General features: G+C 45.9%; 1 protein-coding gene across 1 annotated transcript in view; it reads left to right on the plus strand.

Moving 5' to 3' along the window:
- The window catches only part of dlg2 (discs, large homolog 2 (Drosophila)), a 945,868-nt gene that overhangs the window by 581,065 nt on the left and 342,336 nt on the right, over nt 1-22,467 (plus strand). The window contains exon 15 of the mRNA XM_078221879.1: nt 19,845-20,001. Coding sequence (XP_078078005.1) covers nt 19,845-20,001 — 157 coding nt within the window. The remainder of the gene's footprint in view (nt 1-19,844; nt 20,002-22,467) is intronic.

Here is a 22,467-nt window from a genome sequence, read left to right on the forward strand (position 1 = left end):
GGGTGTGGGTTCACCATCTGCACCAATCTGCACTCTTACCCCAATCTGCACTCTTACCCCACACTAGTGAAAATTGGGGGCATCTGAAGTGGGATCGGGAATCTCAGAATCGGGCCTGGCTGCCAATATTTTAGCTCCATAGATTCTCTTTGACTCCATAAAACACCAGCTCAATGTTTCCATTATGACTTTTTTCTCTCCTGTATTTTCTTTTCAAAAGTACATGGTAAGGTAAATACAATGGGGCAATATGTGGTATTCAAATTGGCAGAGATTCTATAATTGCCATTAGTGACCTGCCACCCAAAAAAACAGCTGTGCTAATATCACTGTCAGGGTGGAAATAAGAACTTAGATTTTACTTTCTGTTCCGAGTGTTCGTGTGAAGAATAGCTTCTTAGACTCTTTTGGGGACTGAATGACCCACTTTTATGAATTGTTTCCTCCAATGAGCCCACTGATAGGTAAAAGCATTCCCTGCCTGCTTTTTGGAGTTGATTGCCTTGTTTGTATCTTGCCGAGATATAATCCGAGATTTTCTACTCCTTTGTGTCAGGCAGGTTTGGTGATGGGAGGGAAAGTATCACAAGAAGTGCAAAGTTGCGTTTTCCTTCAGCGTAATGTGTGATGCGATTGTCCCCTCTCCTGTCAGTGACAGGTCACATTTCCTGACACTGAACATCGGGAACATCATTAGCATACTTATAATCTACTCTTTTTGGCTATCATCCAGCATTTTTTTCTTTTGTCAGTTATTGCTCCAGAGTGACTGGACATGTTAAGGAACTGAATTATCAACGCTCACTGATCACTTTCAACTTCACCTTTATGCTATTAAACATTATTTATGACATACTTATCTTGTTATGATCGGATTAGGAATGCACAGTTTGATGAGCCCCACTACTCCAAAGGTTGCACTATTAATTCAAAATCTTGATTCACTCACTAAAATGGTCAGTATGATATGTGGAAGTATACTAATTACTGTTTTGAGATACCCCAAGTCTCTCATACATACAAAATAAAACATAGAGGAATTTTCTCAAAGGTTAAAAGTTAAATGGTTCAAAGGAAAATGGAAGATGTTGGAGTCCTTAAAATGGTATCTGGGTTATATGGTTGCTCTCTCGGTGCTGATTTGCAAAATAATCGATGGCTCTTGCACAACTTTTCAAAACACTTACAGGTACTCGATTCCAGCACCATAGCAACCGCTTTTATTTACTTCTGGTTGTGAACTGTCTCTGGGCTACAGAAAGGCAGCTTCTTTTCATAAGCAGTTGGTTCAAACAAAGTACCTTTCTTGTAAAATTATGACTTTTTTTTCCAAGAATACCAATCAGAGTACTGGATTAACCCTCTAAGGGACAGTGGCTTTCAAAAGACAGATTCTTCCAGAATGTTCTTAGCTCTTGAGGGTGAACTATTTTTTGTGATTAAAGTGTTCATGATAATATAATCCATTTTTTCCACATATGTAATACTTTACACTTATCCATATTAATCCTGGGTGCGACCTGTCTTAGCTGCTGGAGTCTGCTCCTCTGGTGCAGTGATCAGTACAACGCCAGTTCTATTAGCTTCATCCTGATATATTTTGGAACTCTGCGAAGCATGAGAGTGTGGTTAACCATCGTTGGTTCCCACTGGATAGTACTGAGCCAGGGGCTGGCCAGTACTACGAGGATGTACATATGTTACGGTTGGGTTGTGCTATTGTTGCTGTTGGGGTTAGGGTGGGGTTGTTACACCTTTGTACTGTAGTGTTGTGGCACATCCCAGTCGGGCTCCGCCTCCTGGGAGAGGTATAAGAGTCCCTGCTCTGGCCGGGACCCCTTCAGTCTGGGATAGTGTATATAAGTTCTGGCAGCTTCGTTACAGTAAATAAAAGCCTTTCATTTACTGAGCTTCAGGCCTCGTGTTTGAGTAGCGCATCAATTTTATTTACTGTCGTTAAACTCTCGTTGAAAAAAAGAGAGAGTGTGGAGCAAATTCTGAAGCCGGAACGCCTTACGCTAGATCCACGTGCGGTGGGCGCTTCTAACACCTTCGACCACTGGCTGAAGTGTTTCGAAGACTACCTGGCAGCCTCCGCAGCGGTCACCACAGATGATGACAGACTCCGGGTCCTCCATGCGAGGGTAAGCGACACTGTCTACCTCGCGATCCGTGCGGCCACCGATTATACTAAGGCCCTCGAGCTTCTGAAGAAGCGCTATATCAAAGCACCCAATGAGATACACGCTCGTTACCTCCTAGCCACTCGACGACGGCAGTCTGGCGAAACGATGGAGGAATATGCAAACGAGCTCCTACAGCTAGCCAGGGGCTGTGTCTGCAAAGCTGTGTCGGCTGAGCAGAGCATGTACGACCTCGCCCGAGATGCGTTTGTGGCTGGGGTCGGATCGTCGTACATTCGACTTAAACTGTTGGAGAAGGGTAACCTTAATCTTAACCAGGCCATCAAGTTAGCAGAGATGCTCGAGACGGCCTCCAAAAGCTTAGTATTATATCCGGAGGACCATGTGGAGACAACGTGGCAGGAGCAGTCGCTAATCCCTCCTCGTCCCTCGGGTTCGAAATGCTGCGTAATGGCGTGCTCCCACTCGGGCCAGACGACGGCAGCAGCCCCGGGCGGCCCACGGTGCTATTTCTGTGGGGGAGCGAAGCATACTCGGCAAAAGTGTCCCGCTAAAGCTGTGTTGTGCACCGCATGCGGTAAAAAAGGCATTATTCAAAAGTGTGCCGATCTAAACCCAGGAATGGCAGTGCGGCCTGCGATTCTTCAGAGCTCGGGCCTTCGTCGTCGAAGTCATCGCGGGGTTCGTCCACGTGCGAGACCAGGACGACGCCATTACGGTCGACGGAGTCGGAGAGTATGACCACCAGGGGTCGCTGAGTTTGGCGCCCTCACCCACGTGCGACTCATGGGGGCGGCCATGTTGGTCGACACTGACCACGAACGACCAGCAGGGGTCCTCCTCATCGATTTCAGCTGCCTGCAGTGGCGCTCATGAACCAACGGTGGCGTCTATCATCCTGGACCAGGCCAAGCCTCATAGACTTGACAAATCTATGATGAATATCCAGGTAAATGACCACGTGATTTATTGTCTGTTTGACAGCGGGAGCACTGAGAGCTTTATCCACCCAGACACTGTGAAGCGTTGTGGACTCCAGATTCAACCTGCCAAACAGACAATCTCTATGGCATCAAGGTCCCGGTCTGTTGCCGTGCTAGGGAGTTGCGTGGTAACCTTGAAGGTGCAAGGCACAGTTTACGAGCGTTTCAAGCTCCTTGTGTTGCCGTATCTTTGCGCGCCAATACTTCTCGGACTAAACTTCATGGTCCACTTGAGGAGTGTAATCCTACAGTACGGTGGGCCACTCCCTTCACTGGCAGTGGGAAAACAGCAGCAGCCTCCAAATTGCCCAACGCGCCCCGCCTGCAGCCTCTCGACGCTGAAGATCACCACACCCTCCTTGTTCCAGAATCTTGTGCCAGGCTACAAGCCCATCGCGACTAAAAGTAGGTGTTACAGCGCTGAGGATGGATCTTCATGAGATCTGAGGTTCAGCGGCTCCTCAAAGAAAGGATCATACAACCCAGTGCTAGTCCGTGGAGAGCGCAGGTCGTGGTGGTCAAGAGCGGGAACAAACCCCGGATGGTCATTGACTACAGTCAGACCATTAACCGATATACGCAGCTGGATGCGTAACCCCTCCCGCGCATATCTGATATGGTCAATCAGATTGCGGAGTACAGGGTGTTCTCCACCATAGACCTCAAGTCTGCCTACCACCAACTCCCCATTCGCCCAGAGGACCGACAATACACGGCTTTTGAGGCGGATTGTCGCTTGTATCACTTTCTCAGGGTTCCCTTTGGTGTCACCAATGGGGTCTCGGTCTTCCAGCGTGCTATGGACCGAATAGTGGACCAGAACGGGCTGCGGGCTACCTTCCCGTACCTGGATAATGTCACCATCTGCGGCCATGACCAGCAGGACCACGACACGAATCTCCTGAACTTCCTACGCACTGCATCTCGCCTGAACTTGACCTACAACAGGGAGAAGTGTGTGTTTCGTACGCGCCGTTTAGCCATCCTAGGATACGTGGTGGAAAACAGGGTCATTGGCCCTGATCCAGACCGTATGCGCCCCCTTTCTGAACTTCCCTTACCTGCTAGTGCAAAAGCACTGAGAAGATGCTTAGGCTTCTTCTCTTATTATGCGCAGTGGGTTCCCAACTACGCGGATAAAGCCCGTCCGCTCATTAAGTCCACAACTTTTCCCTTAACGCCAGAGGCCCGATTGGCCTTCGATAAATTGAAAGCCGACATCGCGAAAGCTACGATGCACGCTGTAGATGAGTCCATCCCCTTTCGGGTGGAGAGCGATGCATCTGATTTCGCCCTGGCCGCCACACTTAACCAGGCGGGCAGGCCCGTCGCATTTTTTTCCCGCACCCTCCAAGGCCCCGAAATGCGGCATTCAGCGGTGGAAAAGGAGGCCCAGGCCATTGTGGAGGCCGTCAGGCACTGGCGCCATTATTTGGCGGGAAAACGGTTCACCCTGATCACGGACCAGCGGTCCGTGGCGTTCATGTTTAACAACACGCAGAGGGGCAAGTTCAAGAATGACAAGATCTTGCGGTGGAGAATTGAACTCTCCACCTATAACTACGACATCATGTACCGTCCAGGGAAACTCAATGAGCCCTCGGATGCCCTCTCGCGTGGAACATGCGCTAGTATACAGGAGGACCGTTTGCACACCCTCCATAATGACCTGTGCCATCCTGGGGTCACTCGGCTCTACCACTTTATAAAAGCCTGCAACCTGCCTTACTCGGTGGAGGACGTCAGGTCAGTAACAAGGAGCTGTCGGGTTTGCGCGGAATGCAAACCGCACTTTTACCGACCTGACCGGGCACATTTAGTCAAGGCCACTCGTCCCTTCGAGAGACTGAGTGTCGATTTTAAGGGCTCCCTTCCCTCAACAGATCGGAATGTGTACTTCCTCAATATCATTGACGAGTACTCTCGGTTCCCTTTTGTTGTTCCCTGCTCTGATACATCCGCTGCCACGGTTATCAAGGCATTCCGTGATCTCTTTACCCTGTTTGGGTACCCCGGCTACATCCATAGCGACAGGGGCTCGTCGTTCATGAGCGATGACTTGAGGCAATTCCTGCTCTCCTACGGGATTGCCTCTAGTAGGACCACGAGCTACAACCCTAGGGGTAATGGACAGGTGGAACGCGAGAATGCTACAGTCTGGAAGGCTGTCTTACTGGCGTTGAAGTCAAAAGGTCTTCCAGTCTCCCGTTGGCAAGAGGTGCTCCCTGATGCGCTCCATTCTATTCGCTCCCTCCTGTGTACGGCAACCAATGCTACTCCCCACGAGAGGATGTTCTCATTCCCTCGGAAGTCTTCCTCGGGGACCTCATTACCGTCTTGGTTGACGTACTCAGGACCCGTCCTCCTGCGGCGACATGTAAGGGCCCGCAAGTCCGACCCGTTGGTCGAACAGGTCCATCTCCTCCACGCCAACCCTCAGTATGCCTATGTGGCATACCCTGACGGGCGAGAGGACACGGTCTCGATCCGAGACCTGACGCCAGCAGGGGACGTAGCAACCCCTGTCACTCCCATAGCCCCTGTAACAAACCCTTTATCTCTTGTTTCTTCCCCGGACACGGCGCGGGCAGCATCGGGACCATTGCTTAACCATTTTACTCCCATGTACAGCTTGCCTGAGCCCAGAAGATGGTCGCCACCGCAGGGCGTGTCAGGATCCCATGGACTACCGTCACCTCAGGGTCAACCGGCCTGTGAGTCCGTGGAAGAACAGCTGGACGCCGCCTTGGGGAGAACGCCACCGCAAGTGCCTACTCCGGTGTCACCGCCGGTATTGAGGAGGTCACAGCGACGGTGCGGTCCCCCTGACCGTCTGAACTTATAGACTGCTGACACTTTATTCTGTTTTTTGTACCCCGCCGGCCTTTGTTCTCAAAGGAGGGGTGAATGTGGTGAACCATCGTTGGTTCCCACTGGATAGTACTGAGCCAGGGGCTGGCCAGTACTACGAGGATGTACATATGTTACGGTTGGGTTGTGCTATTGTTGCTGTTGGGGTTAGGGTGGGGTTGTTATACCTTTGTACTGTAGTGTTGTGGCACATCCCAGTCGGGCTCCGCCTCCTGGGAGAGGTATAAGAGTCCCTGCTCTGGCCGGGACCCCTTCAGTCTGGGATAGTGTATATAAGTTCTGGCAGCTTCGTTACAGTAAATAAAAGCCTTTCATTTACTGAGCTTCAGGCCTCGTGTTTGAGTAGCGCATCAGAGAGACAGAGAGAAATACAGTCAGGTTGGTGTTCCATTCCGTTACCTTCAGACCCTTCCTACACCCCTTGTCCTCCCAATTCTGGAAGCTGTAAACCCTGCACCTTATCCAGCAATCAGCACTCACTCACATGCCTGAGGCCCTTCTAACCTCATCGTTTGACTGGCCTCCCCCCTTCAGAATTGCCTGTTGGCTCACGGTTGGTTGTTCCCTCCCTTAATCTCAACATCACAGGGGGTTCTGGCAGGTTGTTTCAAAGCCCATCCCTCATATGCAGGGTCAACTGAATACCTGTGTGAACACAGGGCTTTTGCATCCTCTAAGGCAGTCGTTGGGTATTGGCTACAAGGCTCAACACATTCCCTCCTGATGCCTTGCACTCAACCCATTCTTGATGCATGAGGTTCCAACCCTCTCCTTGACTTTGAGACTGTGGACAGCTGACATTGGTAAGACAAGTTAGACAAGCAGGGCTCTCAGGAATGTTAGAGGGCACAATTACTTTCTGAGGCACAGGCAGGTGACACACATAAGCACTGTTCATACTCAGGCTTTGTCACCCCGTGATCTAATTGCTGTCAAGCTTTCGCACTTAAGACTCCAGGGCAGTCACCGCATTAACTCAAAATACTGCGCGACAGCCCCCTCCTTCCTCATTATTGTCCTGCTTTCTCTTTCAGGGTCCCATCCAGCCAGCTTTTTAAGGTTGCCTCCTACAATCTCGTCAAATCCTTCCCCCTCACATCATGAGCCCACTCCACTAGATGGCCCATTCCCCCAGGCCACAAATGGCTTTAAACTGTGTGCTTATTCTCATTTCTTTGCCACATAGGCAGAAGAATCATTCATGGCAATGAAAAAGTTTTCAAACAGAGAGACTTCCTCTAGAATCACTTAGGGCAGTCAGCAGCTGTAGAAACCGAAAGCCTTTACTCTCATTATTGGCTCTGATGGGTTTTTAAGAAAGATAGGCTGCAGAAATTAAAATGAAAGTCATCAAAATCCCAGAGGACTATAGGCTGCTTTCCCCTTTTGAGAGGGAGCTGGTTGATGGTGAATTAACCAGAGGGTTACCACACCTTAGGTGAGGGGGAAGGTTGAGAAGGGGGGCCTTCATGAATAACCTCAGCCAATGCAGGAATTGAACCCATGCTGTTGACATAATAGCGCCTGGTTGCAGTTTTTAAAAAGTAGTAATTCGCATATGTGTGACATCACACTTGTGGTTGGGAAGATTCAACGAGGTCTGAACATGAAGTTTAAAATTTTTTAAATGTATTTGTTAATGTAATAATTTGGCTTACATTAACACTGCAATTAAGTTGCTGTGAAAATCCCCTAGTTGCCACATTCCAGCGCCTATTCGGGTGCACTGAGGGAGAATCTAGCCTGGCCAATGCACCTAACCAGCACGTCTTTGAGACTGTGGGAGGAAACCGGAGTACGCAGAGGAAACCCACGCAGATGCAGGGAGAACGTGCAAACTCCACACAGACAGTAACCCAAGCCAGGAATTTAACGTGGGTCCCTGGCGCTGTGAGGCAGAATGCGAACCACTGTCCACCATGCCATCTGACTTTAACCTCAGTAATGATGTTAAATGGATTCAAATTCATTCAAATGAGGTTTGCTCCCTTTCTGATCATGATCCAGATTGTGTCAGCAGGGACGGCCCAGGAACACTGCGATCAGAATTCTTGCCAGTGGTGGTGCAAATCCCGTTGCCTCTCCAAATCCAAATGCCTCTCACGAGAGTTTGTGGCCATTATAGAATTTTCGTCAGAGGCGAACAGGCCTTGAGAATCACGCCCAATTTCTAAGTTATACACAGCAGCAAGACCCCAGGTTTGATCTTAGATTTTTAATGCTGTGTGTTTCCAGCATTTCCCCTTTTTTTGTATTCCAGCACTTGCAATCGTTTTATTTTTAGCTTCAGCCCCATTTGGCCTCAACAGAAGCATCCACGTTAGAACTGACCTCATAGTTTAGGTAAAGGAAAAACAGGATTGCAATCAGACTCAACATGGCTTAATGAAATAAACAATTATGTTTGACAAACTTATGAGAGTTTTTTCAGGATGTAACCAGCAGGGTGGACAAAGGGGAAGCTAAAGTTTGATGTAATGTATTTGGATCTCCAAAAGGCATTTACTGCACAATATTAGACTTCATGGTGTTGGCATGGATAACTAACTAAAAGGAAACAGGCAGGATAAATGTGGGATTGTTCAGGTTGGCAAACTGTAACTAGCGAGGTGCCGCCAATATCAATCAGTGCTGGCACTTCAACTACTTACAATGTATATTAATGTCTAAGCTAAAGGGTCAGAGTATATTGTAACCACATTTGCTGGTACTACAAAGATTGGTAGGAAATCAAGTTGTGAGGGAGACACAAGTTTGCAAAGGATCATAAATAGGTTAAGAGATTGGGTAAAGATTTGGTGTATAATGTGGAAAAATGTGAGCTTCTCCACTCGGTAGGAAGAATAGAAAAGCAGAATATTATTTCAATGGAGAACAACTACGTAACACTGCAGTAAAGAGAGATCTGGTGCCCCGAACATGAAACACAAAAATTAGCATACAGGTACAGCAAGAAGTTAGAAAGGCAAATGGAATGTTGGTCTTTATTGCAAGGGGTTGGAGTGTAAAAGGAGGGTGTCTTGCTACAGCTAGACTGGGTGTTGGTGAGAGCACACCTAGAAAGTCCTTCAATATAACAGAAAATGCTGGAAAAACTTAACGGATCTCGCAGTATCTGTGGACAGAGAAACAGAGTTCGCGTTTTGAGTCCAACATGATTCTTCGACTAAAGTGGGCTATGTTGCAAACAAGAGTCATAATGGACTCAAAACATTAACTTTTTCTTACTCTACAGATTCTGCCAGACTGGCTAAGTTTTTCCAGCACTGGAATGAAAGGGTTGTCTTCTGAGGAAAAGTTGAGCCAGTTGTGCCCTTTGCTCATTGGAGTTTAGAACAATGAGAAGTGATCTTATTGAAACATTTAAGATGAGGATTTGACAAGGTAGATTCTGAGAGGATGTGGGGAATCTAAAAACTAGGGGGAACAGTTTCAAAAATAAGTGATCTCCCATTTAAAACAAAGATGAGGAGGAATTTCTTCTTTCAGAGGGGTGTTAATCTTTGGCTTCTCTATCCCAGGGAGGAGTGGAGGTAGGGTCATTGAATATATTCAACACTGAGTTGGAGAAATTTTTGATCTACAAAGGAGTCAAGGGTTATGGAGTACAGGCAGGAAAGTGCAGTTAAGGCCATGATCAGATCAGTCATTTGGCCTACTCCTGCTCCTATTTTGTATGTTCTTATGTATTTATAATTCTTGCTTCTGATCACTATTCAGTTATCCTTACTGAAAGTGTCTGTGTGAGGATGCCAGATGAGGCCAGGATTAGATTCAGCTGTGATAATTTGTATGGCTGACAAGCCTGCCAGCACTGACCTTCAGGGCTTCTGACCAATGATCATGATCAGTAGAATCATATCCATGTAATTGAGTAAATGTCTTCAGGAAAATAAGGGAGGAAATGAATTAAACAGAAAAAAATGATAGCTTGAAAAGATTAACAGTCGAATTATTTCTGACAGCTAATAAAACGGGTTCCTGATTAAAATCATTGTGGAAAAGTTCAAAATATTCAACTTCATTCTCAAAACTATGCTCCTCTAATTTTAGTTCTAGTAATCAATATTGCGAAATGAATGGTTAACAAAACTGTATGGTAGGCACCTGCCTCCACTGGAACAGTCTTCTTAGAACAGGGGAAGCAAAATAAATTTGAGAATAAAATTTAAATACTTGAGAATTTAATTTAGAATTAAAAAGTAGCTAAACTATTTATTGCCAATAAGAATTTTACATTAACTATGATTGAAGGAATCATTATTAAGGTATGAAGCCTAAAATTCTTAATGCTAGTCTTGAAAACAAAGTAATATTCAGATGTTTGGATGACTTAATCTCCCACATGAGTTTTTAGAAAGTTGAGCTTTAAAAGAAATAAATGAATTTCATCAACTTATAAAGGAGTACAAAGTGAATGAAAAGGATCTGATTAAAATCCCTTTTGGCAACCCAGTGGTACTTGCGTGCGATAAGTTAGCTGATCCCTGACAGTGTAGCAGATGGGACAGCACAGTTGCCTTCAGCACTTTAGGCGAGGGAGAAGAAAAATCTGCATTAGTTTCACTCCTGATTCGTATGCAGTAACTTTTTCTGGAAAGAATGTGATCATGAATGACAGATAAGGACAAGATCATTGTGGTGGTTTTAAAAGATAGGCTGCAGTCATCAAAGGTTTAAACAAATAAAGAGCTTTATTGAAAGGATGTTAACACTACAGGATGCTAAGATAGTCTGTGTGTTAGCCTACACAAATGGCAAATGGCATCATTAGTGACATCACATGATCAGTCTCTTAAAATGCCCCATTCCACTGCGAACCTGCGAGAGAGGAAACACACGAGAAATAACATGAATACACAACAGTCATGTTCATCTTTGATGCCCTCCCCAGTCAAGTAAAGAATGGACAATCAGTTAAGAAACCAAATGGCTGCCAGTGCTGGTAAAATCACAAAACAGCAAGAGCCAACACTTGTAGCAGAGAATTAGGCAAACAGATAGAAAATTAGGCTTTAAAGAAGGAACATTGTTCAGTTACCCTTTCCAAATGAATTACAGCATGGTTGATCCATGGGTTTAATATTATGTATTTTTTTAAAAAGACAATGGCCGACATTTTCCAGATGATTCCACCGGTGGGTTCTTCCAGTCCCGCCAATGGTGACTCACCTGCCATGGCTCCCTCAGTGGTAGAGAGTGTGAACAATGGGAAAACCAGTTGCCAGTGTTGGTATCGCTGCCGCAAAACATGCCGTGGGGGTGGGAATCCCCACCCAATGTAAAATATCTTGGGCAAGATTTTTCGACCACCCCCCCCCCCCCCCTCCAAGGTGTGTTTTGCAGTGACGGGGTGACTGCCATTGAACACTGGTGAGACCTTCTGGTCCCACCACTGTCAATGGGTTGTTAGGACCCTCCGCCACTACGGAATCTGTGGCAGGAATGGAAGATCCTGCTGGCGGGAACGGCAGGAAAATCCCACCCCATGTTTACAGCTTAAACAAAATTATATATAATGAGACCTGGCTGGAGGCATGCACATGTTTTGATTTGATTTATTATTGTCACATGTATTAGTACACAGTCAAAAGTATTGTTTCTTGCGCGCTATACAGACAAAGCAAACTGTTCATAGAGAAGGAAAGGTGAAAGTGCAGAATATAGTGTTACAGTCATAGCTAGGGTGTAGAGAAAGATCAACTTAATGTGAGGTAGGTCCATTCAAAAGTCTAATGGCAACAGGGAAGAAGCTGTTCTTGAGTCGGTTGGTACATAACCTCAAACTTTTGTATCTTTTTCCCGACAGAAGAAGGTGGAAGGGAGTATGGTTGGGGTGCGTGGGTTCCTTAATTATGCTACCTGCTTTTCCAAGGCAACGGAAAGTGTAGACAGAATCAATGGATGGGAGACTGGTTTGCGTGATGGACTGGGCTTCGTTCACGGCCCTTTGTAGTTTCTTGTGGTCTTGGACAGAGCAGGAGCCTTACCAAGCTGTGATACAACCATAAAGAATGCTTTCTATGGTGCATCTGTAAAGGTTGGTGAGGATCGGAGCAGACATGCCAAATTTCCTTAGTCTTCTGAGAAAGTAGAGGCGTTGATGGGCTTTCTTAACTAGTGTCGGCATGGAAGGATCCATGTAATAAGTATTGTTCACACCTGCCCTTGTGTTTAGTTCTTTCTCCCCAGAGGAAACCGCTGTGAATATATGTGATCATTTTTGTTTTATTTCTGACTAGCATACCCATACCCCTTATAAGAAATTATACATTATTTTCTCTATTTCCAGCCACCTTCCATTCAAGAAAGAACAAAACATAAAAGAGGCTAAATTTGTTAGTCCCAAAACTAGGCATGGGGATTGTGATGAGCAATTAACCCACTGCTGTTGACTGCCAATCAAGCAGCATGTGAGCTTCATGCTGACTATTATTTTAAATGATTTCAGAAATCAGCCAACATAATCCGCATTGTTGATTGACTGGATGCCTGAGCACAGAGCCAATATTGTGAATATTCAACACCTTGTCATTCAAAGACATTGCCATTGCCAAATCTCACACTATCAACATCCTGAGGAGTTACCATTGACCAGAAAATGAACTGGACTAGCCATATAAATACCGTGACTACCAAAGTAGGTAAAAGACTAGGAATTTAGCCTTATAAGGGTGGCACGGTGGAATATGAGCTGCCTTATTGAGCGAGTGGAGGTCCGCCCAATGGGAAGCAGCCAGCAGTGGTTTTTAAGCCTGCAACTTTATCTGTTGGAGCAGCCCTTACCTTTGGTTCACAATAAAGGATGTTGGTGATGGAATCCAGCGTGTGGCTGAATTACTACATTGGTGATGAGGAGAAAAGATTATTTTCTTCCTCCATCATTCTCTCCGGACAACCTCTGAACGTCAAGAATTTCTCAGGTAAGAAAAAGCCATTGTGCCTCTTTTTAGGAAACTTGAGCCCTATGACACCAGTGGGGAAGACTGGGCCCAATACACTGAGCATGTGCATTACTTCTTCCTTGCTAACAAAATTGAAGAAGACAAAAAGCATAAAGTGCTATTGTTGACAGCATGTGGGCATCGACTTTCAGTGTGACTATTCAGATGCTCCCAACTCAAAAACTTCAAATGAACTGGTAGATTTTGGTAAAAAAACACTATGACCCGAAGCCCCTGGTAATTCTCCAGCGATATTGCTTCTACATGGCTGGGAGAACCCATGGGAACCTGTCACTGCGTTCTTGACTAGATTGTGGAAATTGTGCAGCTGAACACTGCAACTTTGGACTGCCTCTTAATTAAAATGTTACAGGACAGATTGCAGAACCCAATGTGGACTTTAAAAAAGCCGTTGAGATAACCTTGTCATTTGAGAATGAGGAAAATGGGGCTTAGGAGCTACAAGGGGCATCAGCCAGCAATGTCTTCCAACTAGGGGGAGGGACCTCGTGCAATCAATCCTCAATGAAGAGTGCTTATGTTAATCAGGTATTAAAGGGCCATTTGATATAGGAACCCTAATGTCACCACTAAACGGTCAAGGAAAGGCCGTGCCGACGCAAAGAGTATGAAAGAGCATACTATAGAAAGGTCTAGTTGCCAGTGGATGGATTACTGCAAGCACTGTCAAAGGACACAGCCACAACGATGTTTCAGGGGCAGGCAAAACATGTGGAAGGAAGCCAAGGCTGGTATCTGAGCGTAACATGCAGGTATCCCTCTTCCAGAGACAGGTATACTACAACTGAATTGTATTGTAACAATGAAAGTTGTCCCGATACTGGTGGAATTATTAGTAAATGGCCATCCCTTGATGATGGAGGTGGACACGAGGGCCGCAGTCTCTGTTATTGGAGAATAGACTTATAAGCACCTCCAGTCGGGCATCCACCTCCTGAGGTTGAAAGATATGAAGACCAGGCTAGCCACCTACACAGGGGAATCTTTACAAATAAAAGGCACTACAGTGGCCCTGGTAACTTATAGACAGAAATCAGCCCATGATGGGACGTGATGGAGAAGCCCATCGCGTATGCTTCCAGGATCCTTTTGGACGCAGAGCAATGATATTCTCAAATTGAAAAGGAAGGGTCGACTTTCAGTGTGGTAAGAAGTCTGACCTATCCAGATGCTCTCGACTCAAAAACTTTTAATGACCCGGTAGATCTGGTAAAAAGCCACTATGACCCAAAGCCCTTGGTAATTCTCCAGCGGTATTGCTTCTACATGGCTGGGAACCTGTCACCTATATTTTGTGTGAAGAAATTCCATCAATATGTCTATGGTTGACGGATTTTTATAGTTACCAACCATAAACCCTTACTGGGCTTAGAGACAAAACCAATCTCCCCGCCCCCCCCAATTGCTTCCGTTCAGATACAGCGTAGGGTCTTGCTATTGGCAGCTTACGAATATGTTCTGGAACGTTGCCTGGGGACCCAGATAGAACTGAGTCGCTTCCCTTTGCCCACACGTCTGGTTCCTTTACCAGCTGTAGAAGAGGTTGTGATGACCCTGAACGTTTTGGAGACATTGCCAGTGTCAACAAGGCAGATCAAAGCCTGGACCCAAAAAGAACCAACCTTATCCAAAATTAGGCACATGATCCTACATGGGGGATTCCAAGGATGGCCTCCTGAAGAAATGAAATCCAACTCACTAAAAAGTTCAAACTTAGTGTTGAAGATGGAATTATTCTTTGGGGGTCCCAAGTAATTTTTCCATCCCCAGGATGACATCCAATATTAATGGAACTACATAATGGATACCCAGAAGTATCAAAAATGGCCTGGTCTTGATTCCGACATCACAAACTTAGTAATGCAATGTGACCTGTGCCAGGAAAATCAAAAACTCCACCATCAGCCTCCTTACACCCATGGGAGTGGCCTGGCACACCATTGGTGCATGTACATGAGGATTTTGCAGGTCCCTTTATAGGGCCTATGTTTTTAACCCAAGTGGTTGGAGGTGCACAGCATGAACTCCGTGATTACTCAGGCTACAATCAAGAAATTGCAGCAAAGCTTCAGCATACACGCAATACCGGAGGTCCTGGTTTCCGATAACGGCACAGTCTTCACTAATGGTGATTTCCAGAACTTGGTGCTCTGCAATGGTATCTGACACATCTGTATTGCACGTTATCACCCGTCGTCAAATGGGCTGGCAAAACAGGCAGTTCAAACCTTCAAAAATGGTATGAAGAAACAACCAGCAGCATCCATAGAGACTAAACTGGCACGATTTTTGTTTGATTACAGGACCACACCACACATCACAATGGGTGTCACTCCAGCAGTGCTATTGATGGGTCAACGGCTTCATACCAGATTGAGTCCATTATTCCCAAACTTGTTGAGGAAGCTGAAGTCCCAACAGGAAAACCAAAAAAGAAGCTTTTATTCCACGAGCGCAGAAAAAACTTTTGCAATGAGTGATCTGGTTCATGTGAGGAACTTCAGGGAAAGTCCCAGATGGTCCCTGGGATCATTATGGAGAAAATAAGACCAAGATCTTAAAAGGTCAAAGTTAGAATAGAACAGAATATAATAGAATAGAATAAGGGTACTTAGACTACTTCAGGACCAGGGAATACTTGTCCGAGCTGCGCCGCCACTGACTATGAAAAAAACCGCTGCCAGTGCTAGACCTCAGCTTGAAGCTGCACCTGCCTTCCGGATAGCGATGGTACAGACTCTAAGATGGAGGCTGAAAAAGTGAGCCAAAGGGCTGAAGCGGAAACTGAGGAGGAACCTGGTTCGGTAACCCTGTGACACTTCCTTTGAAAAAGGCCCCGTTTGGTTAACACAGCCCCACCTTCAACGGACCTCCGCCCAAGCGCCAAGCTCCAAAAAGATCACCCTTGCAATGGAGGTATTCGGAGAAACATGGACCTAAGGGGGAGGGATGTTATGACGGCCACAAAGGCACGGGGGATCTACCCATGGGCTTTGTGGAATACAAGGTGCTTTATTGAGTGAGCGAAGGTTTGCCCAATAGGAAGCAGCCTGCAGGGATATTTAAGCCTGTAACTTTACCTAGACCGGAGTGGTAGGTCCCGAAGTGAAGATTTCCTGACCGTAAGCTAAAGGAATGGCCTTCTCTTTTTGTTCACAATAAAGAGTGTTTGGTGATGAAAACCAGCAAGTAGCTGAGTTACTACAGATGTCAATATTTCATTCTTGTTTACAGCCTTCTGGTCCATGATGTGTCTCCAACTCTTTGGAATCATTCTGAGTAATAAAATATATTGTAACTGTATATTGTATATATATTGTAACATTCTACTGACAGCCTCTTTGAACATTTGAAAAGGACATTTGAAAAGTCCTTGTAAAGAAAAAATCATGATTGGCTCAAATATGACACAATATTGATATAAATAACTAGAATCATAGAATCCCTAAAGTGCAGAATGAGGCCATTCGGTCCACCAAGCCTGTTCTGACAACAATCCCACCCATGCCTTACCCCATGGCCAATCCACCTCAGCTTCTCAACTTTGGGGAGTGGGAGGAAACCGGAGCACCCGAAGGAAACTCATGCAGACATGGTGAGAATGTGCAAGCTCCACACAATCACCCAGGGATGGAACTGAACCAGAGTCCCTGGCACTGTGAGGCAGCAGTGCTAACCACTGTGCTACCCAAACTTGTTGAGTGAATTGTGCTGTGTGATTTTTTAAAATATATATTCTTTCATGGGATGTGGGTCTCACTGGAATGGCCATCATTTGTTGCCCATCTCTAATTGCTCCTGAACTGTGTGGCTTCTAAGCCACTTCAGAAGGCAGTTAAGAGTCAACCACATCACTGTGGAACTGGAGTCCCTCTAGACCAGACCAGATAGGGGCGGCACGGTGGCACAGGGGTTAGCACTGCTGCCTCACAGCGCCAGGGATGCCGGTTCAATTCCAGCCTCTGTGTGGAGTTTGCACATTCAAGAAGCACATAGGGGCTGGGTAGGATTGTGGTCGGTGCAGGCTCGATGGTCAAATTGCCTTCTGCGCTGTAGGGATTCTAGGATTCTAAGATACGGATATCAGAATTCATTCTCTCAAGGGCATGAGGAAACCAAATGGGTTTTTATGACAATTAATAATAATTTCTAATCACCATTACTGAGCCAGGCTTTGATTTCTGGATTTTGTTAATTGAATTTAAGTTCTGACAGCTGCCATGTTGGAATCTGAACCCATGTCCTCAGAGCTTTAATTGGGGCCTCTAGATTACTAGTCTGGTGATAATACCAGTCTGCCACCATCTTCCCACTTTTGGCAGGAGCAAACTACCTATAACAGACTCCACCAATTAAAATGTCCAGGTTTAAAAACAGTCACATTGCCCAAACTGTGCTGGCCATGATCTCAGTTTTGGTTCCCAAAAGACAAAATGCTGGAAAATCTCAGCAGGTCTGGCAGTTTCTATACAGAGAGAAAAGAACTGATGTTTCGAGTCCAGATGACCCTTTGTCAAAGCTTTGTCATCTGGACTTGAAATGTCAGTTCTTTACTCTCCTTACAGATGCTGCCAGACCTGCTGAGATTTTCCAGCATTTTCTCTTTTAGTTTCAGATTCCAGCATCCGCAGTAATTTGCTTTTATCTCAGTTTTACTTACCTGTTACAGCACCTTTACTTTGGACAGAAATAGCTCAGCATATTCAATGTGTTTACCAGGCAAAAATCAGTCTACTAGATTGGCACCAGCCACTGTTATTTCCTTCGGTCAAACAAGAACAGGAGTGCAGGATTTTATTTTCATTTTAAAACTTTATTGAAATATTTATACAACTCTTCTTAAAACCAGTTTAGATAATGTCAATCTTATTAGCAACATCCAATGCATCATAGTCTGGGGCCAGATGGACGTAGGCTTTCTTCTCATCTTTGGACCTAATAAGAGTGTTGACTTTAGCTATATTAATATCATACACTTTCTTGACAGCCTGTTTTATTTGGGGTTTATTGCTTTTGATGTCAACAATGAAAACCAAGTATTGTTGTCCTCAATTTTCTTCATCGCGGACTCGCAATTTGTTCCTTCTGGAAACACTCTTTCTGGGTGCTTGGGTTGCCTCCTCAGTTTGAATGTCTCTGCTCTCCTGCTGTCCTAATTTTCTTCTGCCTATGACTATGAATTCTCTTCAAAATGGCCTTTATTTTCGAGACCTTGGATTTAGCCTCAGTCTTGGCTGGGACAACTTCATTCTTCACCTTTGGAGGAATATTAGCTGCTCAAAGTTTAATGCAGTCAATAAAACAATAAGTATTAAAGCAGTGCAGCTATATGCAGAGGCACTCTTTAAATTGTCATCAATGAAAAGAGTTTATTTGTTTATTTGAAATTACTTGCCAGTTTCTGCTCATTACTTGATATTCATTATTGCTTGTTTCAATGTTTTTTATTAAAGTCTGGCCAATTGTTTATATAAGGCAGTCTTCCTAGCTTCCAGTGTTTTGCCTGGTATACAAGATAATTCTGTCATTCTACTAGCATATCTTGTGGATAGGATATTTTAGATGATGTGGCTCCCCGCACTACCACTGAAAAAGTTAGCAGAGAATCCCAACTGAGGTAGATTACCCCTTTTAATGCTCATGGCTGGAGACAGGACTTTCACCCCTTACAAGGGGAGCATCCCACCTCAAGGAGCTACTGGCCAATCTGATTGACCAGCAGCACCACTTGGAGCGGTGGCTACTCCAGAGACTACAAGTTGTCCCCAAGTTCTAAGTGCTGGGAACCCAGGAAAAGTTAAGTCCTGGAGCCTTGCAATGGGGCAGGAGCGGAGGCCCTGAAGTGGCAGGTGGGTTTCATATTGGAAAGGTCAGAGTGAGGGGATACTACATTACTTTTCTTCCATACAACGCAGAAGACGTTTTCAAAATGCAAAGGTGTTAAGTGCAGAATTCCTAACACCTGGAAGCTCAGCTGTCACATTGCTACACCCTGCTGACAGAATATTTCCCGCACCTATAAATGAGAAATCTACAGAATCTGAGATGTCTCCAAAAAATAAAGATCTGCATTGTAATGAAGCAAATTGAGGACAAGACTTGAACTCTACAACAAATATGTGTGAAACGTTGGAATGTCATCACAAATCTGGGATAGACAGTGAAAATTCTTGAACAATTCTGAAAAGGATTAGGTGCAGTGTACACGCTACAAATTTAAAAATGATCTGTTCATATGTCACAGTGAATGCTGGGAGGCTACTTGACCTATTTTGAAATTTAAGGTGAAGTTAAGGAATAGTGAGAAACATTTTCATATTCAACCAAATGACTATATAAATAAATAACAAAACGATGGTTTGAAATGTAATCTTTCATCTTTCATCCCTTGGCCAATGAAATAAAGATCTTTAGAAAGTTCTGAATGACTAACTAAAATTGAGTTTGACTGTTTTTTCTTTAACTGCTGAATTTTCTTACTGTGACAACTGCTGAACTAATCAGCGAATTATTGTTTTGTTAATATAGTTGTGTTTGAAAAATGCAGCCATTGTGTATTATGTGACTGTTCGAATCTTTCGGATTTTGAGAATGGAATGATTGATACTTTTAGAACATAGAACATAGAAAGCCACAGCACAAACAGGCCCTTCGGCCCACAAGTTGCGCCGATCACATCCCCACCTCTAGGCCTATCTATAGCCCTCAATCCCATTAAATCCCATGTACTCATCCAGAAGTCTCTTAAAAGACCCTTGCTGGGCAAATACAATCAACACATTAAGTGCAAATATCAATGCTGTTGGTCCACGTTTTTAGCAAAAAGTGAAGAAAATAGCTTTGAAAACCCTGATTTGCATGTTTAATTTTTGTCTTTATAGGGAGCCAAGAAAATTTGTGCTGCACAGGGGATCCAGTGGATTAGGCTTTAATATTGTTGGGGGTGAAGATGGTGAAGGAATATTCATTTCGTTCATCCTGGCAGGTGGCCCAGCAGATCTCAGCGGCGAGCTGCGAAGAGGTGACCAAATTCTATCAGTAAGTCATTTTTTGTTGGTGCAAGGTAAACCGATCTTTAATAGCTCCTATCACACAGTAATACTTGGAGTTTTTCCATTATAACCTGGAGAGGAATGTTGCACAAAGTATGCCAAGGATGGAATTTTACACTAGAAATTAGTTCACACCCAACATTATAAACCACCACAACAAACATTGATGAGCAAGAGTACCACACAAAATTGCTTGTCTTCTATCACTGGGACATGACTGGTGTGCAAAGGATGACAATTGCACCTTGAGAAGCAATGTGCCAACTCTGGGAAAGATGAAGATCAGGCAGTGGGGACAAAGCAACAATGAGGGCCTGATTTTACCAAAATTTCAATGGGTGCGAAATCGTGGTAAAGTTGGGCGTCGGGCCTAAAACGCGGTCCAGACCCGACCCAAGGCCAATCGCGCCTTTACCAACGGCCGATCCGGCGCGCGCCCGAATCGGCCAGTGGGCCGATTTAAATGCGTTTGCATGCATTTAAATCGGCATAATGAAGCGCGCGCCCAACTTTACCATCAATTCCCCCTTTACCAGCGTTCGGCCCAATTCGCGTCCGCGCCTTTACCGACCTGATAAATAAAAGTCCAACTTGTACTTTTATTCAGCAGGGGAATCACCGAGGCCCACCCTTCGCGGGCACCCCCTCTAACCACCCCGGCAGGGCCCCCCCCTGGATCGGGCGGGCCCCTCTGGGAGGTAGGCCCCCCCCCCGGGATCGCAGGCCCCCCAGCAGAGCACACCCCTAACCTACCTCGATCGTGGTCTCTCTCCACCATCCTTCCCGCTCACCTTCAGTCCTTCGACAGCCTGCAGCATGTTCCTGGACACTGACTTTGAGCCACAGCTGAAGTGACCGGGCTTCACACAGGTCTGCTGGCGTCTGCTGGAGGAGGAGGGGCGGGCCCAGTTGGAACTCTGGTGAGGGGGGGGGGGGGGGGGAGGAATGAGGAGAGGGGGCGGGCCTGCATCTCCCACTTGGGGGGGGGGGGGGGTGTGACTTATCATCCCCTGGGAGAGGAGGGGGGGTGTGACTTACCATCCCCTGGGGGGAGGGGGGGGGGTGTGACGGATCATCCCCTGGGGGGCGAGAGGGGAGGGGGTGTGACATCTCATCCCCGGGGAGGGGGTGTGACGTATCATCCCCTGGGGGGGGGGAGGAGAGGGGGTGTGACGGATCATCGCCTGGGGGGGGGTGGGGAGGAGAGGGGATGTGACGGATCATTCACTGGGGGGCGGGGGGGGTGATGGATCATTCACTGGTACACTACCAGCCACAGCCATCTCTCCCGCTCACCTGCAGGGAAGAGTAATCTATGGCTGGTAGTGCCAGGAGGGATCGGCCACAGACAGGCAGGCAGACCCCCCCCACCCCAGGGATGAGGCGTCACATCCCCTCTCTCCCCCCCCCCACCCACAGGGAATGAGACATCACACCCCCTCTCCACCCCCCCGGCCAGGAATGATCCGTCACCCCCCCCCCCCCCCCGACCAAAGGATGAACGGCAGAGAGGCTCTCTCTGCTTTTTGTTCTGCGCCCGGGCGCGTTCTGTCAGATTCTTCCTGCGCAGTTCGGCGTTCCGACAGATGCAAATGCATTAGGCCCCACTCACTAGACCCGCGCCGAAAAAAGGCGTCTGGGGGCGCTGGAGCGCAGCTGCCGGGCGCAGGTCTGATTTACGGCCGCGCCCGGCACTTAGAGCCGATTTGGTAAAATCGGCCCCTGAGTCTGGGCAGCGGAGAAAACAACGGATGGAATGAATTAATGGCGGATGGCAGCAGCCCGCAGTTTTAATGTGAAGTTGGAATGAACACTTCTAATTCTGGAGGCAGCCTCAGCTACTCTAAAGCTGAGAAAATTGACCGCAACATACATGACACATGCTGTACTCAGACACCAACCGACGTTGGGAAGAGGTCTGAAATAGGCATTTGGCCCCCAATTTTCAGGGAGGGAGGGGGTGTGACCTGCACTATCAACACTCGACCCAATATGACATAAGGCACCTAGCTGGTGGAGAATGAACCCTGCACAGTGCAGCGTACATTGCCTGTAAAATATGTTCTGCACAATCCAATTTCTAGTTCTTGCTCCTGCATTTTGACCATTCCTTTCTGATTATATCTTTTTTTAAAAATTTGACTATCTTAAATTGTGTTTCAGAATTACCTATGCATTCCATTTAAATTAATATGTAAGTGCACACAGATGTATGAGACTTTGAGATATTTTATTATACTACATTAAAGCTGTTTTATAAAGTTGTTGCTGTTGTTGAGACAATATGAGAATACTGAATAGATGGAAGTGAATTACAAAATACAGATCACAGATGATGATGGTAAATCACAAATAAAGCAGTCATTTGTTAGTAATTTTATCCCTAAAAAATGATTGTTGACAGTAATCTTCAATTATCCATGCAACAGTACTTTTAAAATATTATCACATG

Source organism: Mustelus asterias, chromosome 10 (assembly GCF_964213995.1).
Source record: "Mustelus asterias chromosome 10, sMusAst1.hap1.1, whole genome shotgun sequence".
Taxonomy (NCBI): Eukaryota; Metazoa; Chordata; class Chondrichthyes; order Carcharhiniformes; family Triakidae; genus Mustelus; species Mustelus asterias.